This window comes from Protopterus annectens, chromosome 5.part0 (genome assembly GCF_019279795.1).
Source record: "Protopterus annectens isolate FY-2018-M chromosome 5.part0, PAN1.0, whole genome shotgun sequence".
NCBI classification, from domain to species: Eukaryota; Metazoa; Chordata; order Ceratodontiformes; family Protopteridae; genus Protopterus; species Protopterus annectens.
The window spans coordinates 550440102-550454011 of record NC_056735.1 but is presented as its reverse complement, the minus strand read 5'-3'; the positions used below and the strand labels follow the sequence as shown (position 1 = coordinate 550454011).

Sequence of the window (13910 nt, the reverse complement as noted above, 5' to 3'; positions counted from 1 at the left end):
TAACATTAAGTATCCTGTTTTTTTGCTTATTTTTTCAAGTTATTTACAGCATATTGTCTACGGCATACTTTTCTAGCTAGCTTCATTGTGTGTGAGGTATTAAATGGAAATTGTCCACTTTTATTAAGCATTTGTTTGGGTTGTTTGATTCTCATAACCTGTTTGCAGTTAAAAGCTTTCTCTACAGGCTCCTTTATCTGTTTAAAACTTTCATTTAAAGGCTCAATGCTGCTTTTCTGCTGTGAGAAACATTTCTGCAGTTTATTTCTACCTAAGTAGTGTGAATATTTGTAGCATTGTCCATATTCAGGCTTGTGTTTGGGCGTAGTGTTTGTGGAGGCTGTGTGTCTGAGCACGTGTTCAAGGACATCTTGGTTTAGCCAAAGCCATTATGCATTTTACTGAGAGAGGATTGTTTAAGGTCATTGGCTGACTTGGTCACCTGGACTACAGCTTAGAGTAAGCACCTCATTGGTTCTTTTGAGCTTTTTTTAAAGTTGTCTCAGGTTTCAACTTTCTGTTACCTAAGAAGTTAAGTTTGTGAGTGTTTCTGCCATTTCACACTGAGCTAATCGAAGGAAGGACACTGAGTAAACTCGGATCTCTAATGTATAACATTAAATATCCTCTTTTTTTGCTTTTTTTTTTTTTTTTGAGTTATTTATAGCACTTTGTCTACTGCATACTTTTCTAGCTAGTTTCACTGTGTCCAAAGTAAAAAGAAAGTAGCAGGACACTGCCAAGACAAAGCTGTTTAAAATCACCTTTTATTCCTTAAAAGTTAGCGCTTTCGGGATAACCCTTCTTCAGACATAGTATAAAACTGTAAATGCAACCACATTTAAAATACAAGCCACTCAATCATTTACTCACAAAAACCCGCCTTTTCTCTAACACAGGTTTAATAGGTAATACATCATTAAGGCCTGGGGGTCTATGTGCTCTTAAATCAACAATCCACTTGGATTCAGCCAAGGCTGTTCTATGTTTAATGTCACCCCCCCTATCATTGGATTTCATATTCACAATGCATCTGAATTTAAAAGTGTGCGTAGGATATTCTTTTATGTGTCTATATAGTGCATTACTTGAATCACAGGTTCTAATGTTACTAAGATGTTGCAAGATCCTGATTTTAAACATATTGTTAGTCATACCTATATAGAAACACGCACATTCTTCACAATTAGCCATGTATACCAAATGTGGTGTCCTACAAGTTGCCCTCCCTTTAAAATTAAAAACTTTAGCTATATCTGGATGCTTAAAATCTGTGTCACTATTGATATATATGCATGCCTTGCAGTGTCCACATGGATGTGTGCCCACTCTCATATTGGGTGTACATTCCTTATCTAAATGTACCTCCTTACACAATAAGTCTTTTAGGTTCCGATTCCTTCTATAATTAAATATTGGGCGTTCACCAACTATATCTTTCAACCCAATATCACTTCTTAGTATATTCCAATTATTCTGTACTATCTGACAGACATCTTTGATATTACTCCCATAGGTGAATAAAAGTTTCGGTTTATCCTTCTTATTAGTTACTACACTGCCTTGTTTATTTCTATCTAAACCATCCAACCAAGGCCTACACCTAGTCCTCCTATATTGTGTGTGTTTATTCATGACTTTGCCAACCAAGGTTTTTTCATAGCCCCTATTAATTAAATGTTGGTCTAACCTTGACAATTCTTCATCACAGCACGCATCCTCAGAACACACCCTGGATATCCTTCCCACTTGACTCTGCACAATGTTGGGAAATATGTGTCTCAGATGCATGCTGTCAAAAGAAAGCAAGGTATTCTGCCAACACTCCTTTCTGTACAATTTGGAAGTAAAACCCAAATCTGTTTGTTCCACACAAACATCCATAAATTCCATTTGATGATAAGAACTTTTCACAGTAAAGCTCAAAAAGCTAGTAGTGGTGTGAAGGCTATGAAAAAACCTTGGTTGGCAAAGTCATGAATAAACACACACAATATAGGAGGACTAGGTATAGGCCTTGGTTGGATGGTTTAGATAGAAATAAACAAGGCAGTGTAGTAACTAATAAGAAGGATAAACCAAAACTTTTATTCACCTATGGGAGTAATATCAAAGATGTCTGTCAGATAGTACAGAATAATTGGAATATACTAAGAAGTGATATTGGGTTGAAAGATATAGTTGGTGAACGCCCAATATTTAATTATAGAAGGAATCGGAACCTAAAAGACTTATTGTGTAAGGAGGTACATTTAGATAAGGAATGTACACCCAATATGAGAGTGGGCACACATCCATGTGGACACTGCAAGGCATGCATATATATCAATAGTGACACAGATTTTAAGCATCCAGATATAGCTAAAGTTTTTAATTTTAAAGGGAGGGCAACTTGTAGGACACCACATTTGGTATACATGGCTAATTGTGAAGAATGTGCGTGTTTCTATATAGGTATGACTAACAATATGTTTAAAATCAGGATCTTGCAACATATTAGTAACATTAGAACCTGTGATTCAAGTAATGCACTATATAGACACATAAAAGAATATCCTACGCACACTTTTAAATTCAGATGCATTGTGAATATGAAAGCCAATGATAGGGGGGGTGACATTAAACATAGAACAGCCTTAGCTGAATCCAAGTGGATTGTTGATTTAAGAGCACATAGACCCCCAGGCCTTAATGATGTATTACCTATTAAACCTGTGTTAGAGAAAAGGCGGGTTTTTGTGAGTAAATGATTGGGTGGCTTGTATTTTAAATGTGGTTGCATTTACAGTTTTATACTATGTCTGAAGAAGGGTTATCCCGAAAGCGCTAACTTTTAAGGAATAAAAGGTGATTTTAAACAGCTTTGTCTTGGCAGTGTCCTGCTACTTTCTTTTTACTTTGGACTTATCTACTTGGTATAACAGGACTTAAGCATAACGTTTATCTTTGCTTGCTTTTTGAATCATATTGTTGGTTACGTTATGCCTGCTGAGAACACTGGTAATAATCAACATGATACTGACTTTTTATCGGGAGAAATTGTATATGGCAAGCTAGGAGGAGTAGCTGCCACACGAGGGAATCCACTCCTTGATCTGGGCTTCGCTGTTCAAAAGGAAGGATTACAAAGTAAACTTATACCAGCGGTTGTTGACAGAGCGTTTGAAGATTTGCTTAAGGAATGGAATTTTAAAGCAGGCAAAATGCAGCGCCTGCAATGGCAGGCTTTCCATCTAGAAGCCTGCTTGGAATATGGTGTCATTCCAAGGGGAATGAGAGTCTTGTGCATGCCAGCCCAGGGGGACAGATACCCTGGGTTGCTGGCAGAATGGCAAGCACTTAACATAAATACCAGCATGGAGTACATGAAACTTTTAATAAGGTTTTTTGCACCTGAATTGGATAAACTCAAAAAAGAAGCAGCATTGTTGTATGGTAGATTGGCTTTGGATTTCACCGATGCTAAGAGTAAAGAAAAGTTATCTGAAGTGACAGCAAAATTGGTGAAAGAAGCTGATAAGCTTCGGGAGACTAAACTCAGTAAAATCAGAAGGGGCCACTCTGATTTTGCTGAAGGTAATATTTTCGTATGGCCCAGATACAGAGAACGTGCGGTCGAGCAAGAGAATAGTCATACCAGGTTGTCGGCAGCTTGTACTGAGCCAGTACGCACTGAAACGAGATGTAACGCTGAAGCAACAGGGCTAGATACAACAACTCAAGCCCGTTCTGTTTGTCCTAGTATGGAGGCTGGGCAATGGAATGGTTCCTGTATAATAGATAGTTCGGATGCCCTGCATGCTAAGACCAGTTCATTTAGCAACTCACCTGGTTTATCTGTCGATTTGGACACCATTTCCGATAGGACTATCACTCGAGACTCTTCACACATGGTAGAGGTATCTGTGGAGCCGATTCACACTGAGGTATCTGGCCCGTCGGCTGAACTGACAACAATGGAGATGAATGAGCAGAACATTGGATTAGGGGCACGTCCGAAAACACAACAAGGGGTGCTGCATTTTTTGGGGAGCTTACCGGCACCAGTAAGGAAGAAGGGTGTTTGGAAAAGATCCTCGAGCGAGGACCGGAATGCAGAGAAACATCGCAGGACTATTCAGTGACTGATTACATGCCTTCTGGTATTGTTTACAATTTATCTAAAGTTATGCTGAACACTGCAGAGTTAGAAGTTTTAAACAAAGGGTTGACTTTTGTTCCGAGTAAAATGTGTATGTATAGTGATATCATTTTTGATTTACTATTATATTGTAGAAGTGTTGTATTTAAATTGATTTTTGATAATCAAGCCAGTAATACCCTGGGTCCAAGGAAACCGAGTAGCTTTGTACCTAACCTAACACCAACACTTAATCTGTTCATGAATGGGTGTGAGAGTGATTTGTTTAAGTATTTTGAAAGTAAGAATGTCAGTAAATATTATAACATGACACTGGAACAAAAAACAGCCCTACATGGACTTATGGATAAAAAAGAAATAACCATTAAGATGGCTGATAAAGGGGGAGCCATCGTAGTGTTGGATACGGAATGGTATGAAAGGAAGTTGAGGGACACATTAACCAGGGATGGAGCATATGAAGAAATTAATCCGCTACAGGTTAGAATTATTATAGACAAAGTACATAACAGGTTGAACACAATGTTAGAAAGGGGGCTGATAACCCAGGAAATTTTTGAATTTTTGAAGATAGAAAAACCAGTTACTCCTGTGTTTAAAGCCTTGCCAAAGATCCATAAATCTCTCAGTAACCCACCACTCAGACCTATTGTTTCAGGGAGAGGGTGGGTTACAGAGAATATTTCGATTTGGCTGGAGTTCACTTTGAGACCGTTTTTGAATAAGATTGACAATATCCTAAGGGACACAGGGCATTTTTTGGGGTTACTAGCGCAGACTAAATTGAAAGGCAAGAAATTGTTGATGGCCACTTTAGATGTTAACAGTCTTTTCACCGTTATTGAACATCATTATGGAATTACAGCTGTAGGTGAGGTTATTAGCAACCTGGGAGCGACAGAACACATGCGACATACAGTGGAGAATTTGTTATCTCTGGTTTTGGATAATAATGTTTTCATAGGGCCAGGGTCACTATATAGACAAGCACAGGGGGTTGCCATGGGCACCCCCTGTGCTAACACATATGCTAACCTAGTGTTGTCTAAATGGGAGACCAAGGAGGTTTTGAATAATCCAAGATGGCACAAGCACATAGTTTTATATGTGAGATTTGTAGATGACGTCTTCATTCTGTGGGATGGAGACGCACCTACTTTTGAAGAGTTCATGGCCTTCCTTCACACCACTACTAGCTTTTTGAGCTTTACTGTGAAAAGTTCTTATCATCAAATGGAATTTTTGGATGTTTGTGTGGAACAAACAGATTTGGGTTTTACTTCCAAATTGTACAGAAAGGAGTGTTGGCAGAATACCTTGCTTTCTTTTGACAGCATGCATCCGAGACACATATTTCCCAACATTGTGCAGAGTCAAGTGGGAAGGATATCCAGGGTGTGTTCTGAGGATGCATGCTGTGATGAAGAATTGTCAAGGTTAGACCAACATTTCATTAATAGGGGCTATGAAAAAACCTTGGTTGGCAAAGTCATGAATAAACACACACAATATAGGAGGACTAGGTATAGGCCTTGGTTGGATGGTTTAGATAGAAATAAACAAGGCAGTGTAGTAACTAATAAGAAGGATAAACCGAAACTTTTATTCACCTATGGGAGTAATATCAAAGATGTCTGTCAGATAGTACAGAATAATTGGAATATACTAAGAAGTGATATTGGGTTGAAAGATATAGTTGGTGAACGCCCGATATTTAATTATAGAAGGAATCGGAACCTAAAAGACTTATTGTGTAAGGAGGTACATTTAGATAAGGAATGTACACCCAATATGAGAGTGGGCACACATCCATGTGGACACTGCAAGGCATGCATATATATCAATAGTGACACAGATTTTAAGCATCCAGATATAGCTAAAGTTTTTAATTTTAAAGGGAGGGCAACTTGTAGGACACCACATTTGGTATACATGGCTAATTGTGAAGAATGTGCGTGTTTCTATATAGGTATGACTAACAATATGTTTAAAATCAGGATCTTGCAACATATTAGTAACATTAGAACCTGTGATTCAAGTAATGCACTATATAGACACATAAAAGAATATCCTACGCACACTTTTAAATTCAGATGCATTGTGAATATGAAAGCCAATGATAGGGGGGGTGACATTAAACATAGAACAGCCTTGGCTGAATCCAAGTGGATTGTTGATTTAAGAGCACATAGACCCCCAGGCCTTAATGATGTATTACCTATTAAACCTGTGTTAGAGAAAAGGCGGGTTTTTGTGAGTAAATGATTGGGTGGCTTGTATTTTAAATGTGGTTGCATTTACAGTTTTATACTATGTCTGAAGAAGGGTTATCCCGAAAGCGCTAACTTTTAAGGAATAAAAGGTGATTTTAAACAGCTTTGTCTTGGCAGTGTCCTGCTACTTTCTTTTTACTTTGGACTTATCTACTTGGTATAACAGGACTTAAGCATAACGTTTATCTTTGCTTGCTTTTAGTTTCACTGTGTGTGAGGTATTAACTGGAAATTGTCCACTTTTATTAAGCATCTGTTGGGTTGTTTGATTCCGTTAACTTGTTTACAGTTAAAATCTTTCTCTTGAGGCTCCTTTATCTGTTTAAAACTTATTTAAAGGCTCACTGCTGCTTTGCTGCTGTGTGAAACATTTCTTCACTTTGTTTCCCACCCTCCTTCTCTATTTGTATGCTGTTCTTATACTTGTTGGCTTTGCAGTTGCCTGCCCCTACTGTAAATTTGATCTGGGACACTCCTCCTAGTCTAGTGTTATTACCTCATTCTACCTAATACAGGGAGAACATTTGAGAAGGCCAATCCACTTAGTTTCTGCTCCTCATTTCTTTCTTTCCACTTAAAAAAAAATTCTAAGCTGTTTTCCTGCCTTTCCTGTGGGTAGTCTAGTCTGGATACAGATTTGCTGTGTCCAGGACTGTTTGTGGGCTTCTGAGCCCCTAAGCCTTTCTGTGCTGGAGGGAAGCCTTCTAGCTTAATTTTGTTTTTGAGAACTAGCCATTTTTTTAGTTTCATCCCTCAAGTCTGTTTCTTTGAGCTCAGCACTTGTTCAGAATGCGTTCTTCTTCTTTTGGATGCTCCCATTAAGGGTTGCCACAGCGGATCAACTGTTTCCATTTCTTCCTGTCCTCTGCATCTTGCTCTGTCACACCAACCACCTGCATGTCCTCTCTCTCCACATCCATAAACCTTATCTTAGGCCTTCCTGTTTTCCTGTTACCTGGCAGCTTCATCCTTAGCATCTATTTCCCAATATACTCTGCATCCCTCCTCAGCACATGTCCAAACCAATGTAATCTTGCCTCTCTGGCTTTGTCTCCAAACCTTCCAACCTGGGCTGACCCTCTAATATACTTATTCTTAATCCTGTCCATCCTCATCACACCCAGTGCAAATCTTAACATCTTCAACTCTGCCACATCAAGCTCTGACTCCTGCCTTTTTGTCAGTGCCATTGTCTCCAACACATATAACATAGCTGATCTCACTACCCTCTTGTAGACCTTCCCTTTCACTCATACTGGTACTCATCTGTCACAAATCACTCCTGACACTGTTCTCCACCCACTCCATCCTGCCTGTACTCTCTTCTTCACCTCTCTTCCACACTCACCATTACTCTGAACTGTTGATCCCAAGTATTTAAACTCATCCACCTTCGCCACCTCTACTCCCTGCATCCTCACCATTCCTCTATCTTCCCTCTCATTCACACACATATATTCTGTCTTAGTCCTGCTGACTTTCATTCCTCTTCTCTCTAGAGCATATCTCCACCTCTCCAGGGTCTCCTCCACCTGCTCCCTACTCTCACTACAGATCACAATGTCATCTGCAAACATCATAGTCCACAGGGACTCATTGTAAGCACTAAATAAGCTACAAATTACTACAGCACTCAACTTTCCTCACTTGTCTAGAGAAAAACAGTTTCTAGTACTTAAATTAGCACATATCCAGCCATGTCTACGGGTCAGCTCCCAGTGTTTTCTCCTGTCTACCTGATGAACTTGGGCATCTTGGGGCAATGCAGCAATTGCGTCATGTACACAGATAACCCTCTCTTCCTACCACCCAACACTACAACCTGTGAGAGATGCACTTATATAGCCAAACTGGAAGCAAAGCTCTCTTCATCCAAGACTGGACTAGACAGTCAAGAGGAGAAGGTAAACACTTGCACCACACCACACTCATCACATAGGCCCTCAAAATCTACACCACCAAAACACACACATAGAAACACAAAACACACACCTACATTCACGGAGGCTCTCAGTAAAAACCTGTCCAAGCAACAGGGACCTCCAAAGCAGAAACACAAGCAACCTCCACCTCCCAACACAACCCAAATGACACATAGCCCACAATCTCAGTGTGCTGCTCAACCACAGCCCATAAGGCATAACAACGTGCCCAACACTCTCGTCATAGGTGACTTTATAGTCAGGCACACTGATGTTCCACTCAGCTGGCTAAACAAGGAGAAAGTTACTGTCAGCTGTCTGTTGGGTGTCAGGATCTGCCTCATAACACATGCACACAGGTAACTCCACAACAAGTACAAATATGACTCTGTCATTGTCCATGTTGGTGTGAATGACCTGAGACGTACCTCCCTGGATTACATGAAAAGGGACATGGAGGAGCTGTCCAATTTTGTAGCCCAGGCAGGTATGATCCGAGCCCTGAGTAGCATCCTGCCATCACCCAGAATGATACCACAGTACAAAGACAAAATGATTGACATCAACAATTGGCTAAGCTTCTGGTGTCATTCTAAGGGAATCCAGTATCTGTCTACCTGGGATGACATGACCGACAAACCACGATGGTTTGCCAGAGATGGCCTGCACCTGTCACCCCTGGGATTCCGGATACTGGCTAAGGCTCTAGCCACCCCTATAGTGCCTTTTTTAGGCAAGGTTCAAATGACAAATTCACCACCGTAACAGGTACAAGCAAGCAGAACCTGAGGGTATTGCTACTCAATGCTAGAAGTCTAAACCTCAAAATGCATTCACTCGAGGCACTCCTTAAAATAGAGAACATTGACATCTGTGCAGTGACAGAGACCTGGTTCAATGCTCCAGAGAGTACCCCTGCATTTCCTGACTATAATTCATACCACACCTTTTGGCCATCTAACCTGGACTGAAACACTAAAGGCGGAGGCATGTCCATATTCATTAAGGATATCCACACCTCCAGGCTAGTTGCTCAGCATAATGCATCCGAGATTATCCAAGTGCAACTAACTCTGGGCAAGACTGCAATCCAAATTGTAGCTTGCTACAGATCTCCCACCATGCCCCAGGATTCCCACTCCTCATTTCTTGATACACTGGAAAATATTAGGGTACAACCTAACACCCTAATAACGGGTGATTTCAACTACCTCACCATTAACTGGGAAAATTACTCATGTACCAACTTTTGTGCTCAACGTTTTCTGGAATTCATAAATTCCAATGCCTTGGATTAACTTATCCACACCCCCACCAGGGGCAGCAATATCCTAGACCTGGTTATTACCAACACTGACAACTGGTGCTTTACACCAGAGGTCAATTCCTCGTTGGTCATATCCGACCACAAGCTAATCACCCTAGACATCCACATCCCTCCCCCACCCCCCATTAGGGAAACCACCGTAAAAACATTTCTCCAAAGCCAGCTTTATGCTTCTTAAGACAGAAGTGGAAATCTTCACGACACCCATGCTGACGGACAACAGAGGTATGATTGCTGAATCCTACACAAATGCACTTTATAAACACTTACACGAGTGCATGGATTGTGCAATCCCTAACAGAACCAAGATGCTATCCTCCAAAAAAAGGAAGCCAATCTGGTGGTCCCATGCCATGAACAAACTCTACAACAGAAGAAAGAAACTGTTGCAAAAAAGAGCAAAATTCCATGATTGGAGGAACTCTCTGGTCAGCCTCAGTGAGAAGCTGAGATCCCTCATAAAATCCTCCAAAGCTAGTTATGAAAACACAATTGCCACTGACTTTAAAGACAACTACAAAGCATTCTATAGCTATGTCAAGAATCTCAATGGCAACACTCAGATCTGCTCTGAGTTACAGCACAATGGCACTAAATATACAGAACCAATTGATATTGCCAACATCCTGGCTGTAGGTTCAGTGCTAACTTTATCCCCCTCTATTCCCTTAAAGGGCCCATCTCTATACCGGAAGAAAGCAAAGTTCCTGTAATCATGGCTGCACAAGTAGAAAACACATTCTCCAAAGCAAAGAACACAGCATCCATGAGACCTGACAACATCCCAGGCTGCATTTTATATGAACTACAGAACAAACTGGCACCCCACCTAAGTACCATGTTCAATCATAGCCTCACCTCAGGCTATGTGCCCACTGAATGGCGCACAATGACGGTTATCCCATTGTACAAAGGGGGAGCCACCACGGATCCCAGAAACTACTGCCCCATTAGCCTGATTAGCCTGGTCTGCAAGGTTATGGAATGTATCATCATGGAACTTATAAACAATGACATTGGTAATCTCCAAACTCAGGACCCTACCCAGTTGGGGTTTGTAAAAGGCAGATCATGTCTCCTAAACCTGATAGATTTCTTTGAAGCGGTCACCAAAGCCGTAGATTAAGGTAAGGTGGTTCACACAGCCTATCTAGATCTCACCAAGGCTTTTGATACCATCCCCCACTCTGGAATTATAGATAAACTCACTAAACTAGGTATAAATCCCTATGTCACAAAATGGGTTGCCAACTGGCTCACTGACAGAACCCACACTGTGAAAGCAGCAGACTCCAAATCCAACTTCAGACCAGTGACAAGTGGAGTACCACAGAGTTCAGTCCTGGGTCCTCTCATGTTTGGTATCTACTTCTCTGAAGTACAGGCTAACACAGAAGGTATGTGGCTAATGAAGTTCGCAGATGACTGCAAACTAGGAGTCATAATCAAAATTCCAAAAGATATGGACATCCTACAAAAGGGCCTCACTGAGACAGATGCCTGGTGTCAAAGCCATGGCCTCAAGCTCAATGCCAAAAAGTGCATTGTCATCCCTTTTGGTAAAAACTCTGTACACATGAACTACCACATAGGTGGTAGTCTACTTAACACCAAAAGTGTGATAAGAAACCTTGGGACACAGTTGGACAGTTGTCTCTCCTTTGATAATCACATCACCACAGTAGTCAGGAAATCCTTCTATGTGGCACACCTCATCACAAATGGTTTCTCATCCAGGAAAAAAAGAGGTCATTGTTCCCCTCTACTTGTCACTCATTAGATCCATTATAGAGTACAATGCCCCTTTTGGTATGTACCTCACAAGACATCTACAGCAAGTGGAAAGGCCGCAGAAATATCTCACAAAGAGGATTACTGGCCTCAAACAGATGCCCTACGCAGACCGTCTCAAAAAACTGCAGCTTTATTCTGTCACACATTGCCTACTTAGAGACGATCTCTGCCTAACACACAAAGCTATGTCAAACCCAGAGCTTTTGGAAATGCTCCACTTAAAGAAATCCCAATCCCTCCAAGCTACATTCTCTAAGGACCTAAACCTTGTCACCACAATAAACAGAGCATGCTGTAGGGATAGATTCCTGTCCCAGAGTCTTCCCATACTCTGAAACAAACTACCTATCTATATCAAACAAAGCTCCTCATTAGCACTCTTCAAGAAAAATCTTGATGATTGGATGGTAGGTAGGAATTTCACTCAGGGATCACTTCTGTGGTTCAGTTTGACAGGGGCACAGGAAAATAATTTTCTTGGGTGGCGAAAGCCAGGGTACCTTTTGGCTAGGCTTATATAGGCCCTAGGGCCAATAGCCTAGTACCTACCTATGAACCTATGAAAAGAGGTAGAATAAATTAGAAAGAATAACAAAGAAAAGAATGAATAACCAAATCCGGTGTATCATAGTAAGCATATTAGGACTGAGAACAGGATATGCCAGATGAAATGGCCAAGGGAAACTGGTAATTGGATGAGGAGTGGGTAAAGAACTTTGAAAAAATATACATTACTACTGTAGGTGAAACAGGAAAGATATTCCTGGTAAAAATCCCATAGCAAGAGGTGTAAAATAAATATAGGAAAATAAAAGCAATGTGTTTCATGAAGGAATATACGGTGGCACCACTAATATTTGGGTGGTCGAAATGTATGATGATGAATACAAAAGGAATGGAGGAGAAATCCCTCCATATTTATGATTGCACATAAAATACTGGTCAGACTGAAAAATAATTACATTTGACATAACGCTACACTTTTGTGAAATCATACTACAGCTACAACTGGTTGCCATAGGTCAGATGAGCAGTAACATTTTATTCATCAATATTTATACAGGTGAAGTCAGCTTTTTTCTTGAGTCTGTGTAGGACAGGTGCATCATCTGGTCCCATGGAACTTGTGTTTTTAAAATAGAGGCAGAATAAGGAAGAGCATTTCTCAGCATTCAATTTTTGACTGATGTACTGCCACCCTACTCCCCCCAGTTTTTGTATTCTCTCATGAAGAAACACTAAACTCTGTAAATGTACACTACTCGACCAAGAAAGACACTGAAGGTAGAAACTACTGTCCCATAGAAGTGCATGCACTTCACCACAAGTCCTCTTTACCAAACTGTTCACCAGGTTGACTAGCTAAGTTACAAGTAGGCAGGAGCAATATATTAGCACTTGGACGTACAGGACTGGCAGAAAACATTACATTACAGAAAAAGCAAGACAGTCATAAAAGAAAGTAGCTGTTCAGGTGGTTTGAAATATCGTTCACTTTTAGTCAGACATAAAGTCACAATTATAACTGAAATTACCTGTAAATACATTAATTCAGTTTATTTAAAATTAAAGAATGTAATGATTTATGGTCAAGGTCACAGAACCTCAGAATTAATTCGGCCATCATATCCAGTGGTCATATTTTTAGGATACTTACCCAATTATCAGTGGAATTAGCAGGGATAAACTTAAGAAAATATACTAGAAAGCAAACTCAAGAGGGAAGCTGCATTGGATGGAAATGAAGTCATAAGGTTTCAGTGGGAATAAGTAAAGTATCTGACATGGAGTCCAATAATAAACCAAGGTTAGCAGTTATCCGATTAGTTGGGTGATTTCATTCATGGTATGGTAGAAGTAAAAATAATTATATACAGCTAAACTGCTGAAGCACATTCTATCTTGCATTTATTTTTATGCTTGATCACAGCACTGTGTTTTATTCCTTTTCACAAATACGTTGGATTTCAAAGGTAAAGAAAAACATGGCAAAGCCCAGTTACTTTGTAACTTTAAGCAGATGGCACACTTGCTAACTGTGTAAAATTTTAACTCGGGGCAGTTGCATGAAATTTATTTCCTTACCTTTGATTTCTTCATCATTGCGAAACCACCGGATATTTGCTGCTGGCTTGCTTCCAGATGTCTTGCAAGTCAGTCTAACAATGTCTCCCTCCATTACTGGTCCAGAATAGCCACTAATTTCTGGTTTCTCAGGAACACCTGGAAGAAATTTGCATGTTTTTTTTTAACTATATTACATAAAGGCCGAAGTGAGAAGATAGAATTCAATGTTACTCAGTAATACTTGAAACCAAACATTCTTTTATAGAACTGTCAGTTAGATAGAATGAAAGGTAACTTTTAATTATGTACTTACCATAACTTCGGATGTATGGGATCCATCTCGCCTACATTCATAACTGATGGGCTCAGAGCCGATCCATCGGCTC

At 40.2% G+C, this 13910-nt stretch overlaps 1 protein-coding gene across 1 annotated transcript in view; it reads right to left on the bottom strand.

The window, feature by feature from the left end:
* Nucleotides 1–13910, bottom strand: part of CADM2 (cell adhesion molecule 2) — a gene marked incomplete at its 5' end in the record, with an annotated part of 1428667 nt that overhangs the window by 631027 nt on the left and 783730 nt on the right. Inside the window, one exon of the mRNA XM_044071843.1 lies at nt 13543–13680. Coding sequence (XP_043927778.1) covers nt 13543–13680 — 138 coding nt within the window. The remainder of the gene's footprint in view (nt 1–13542; nt 13681–13910) is intronic.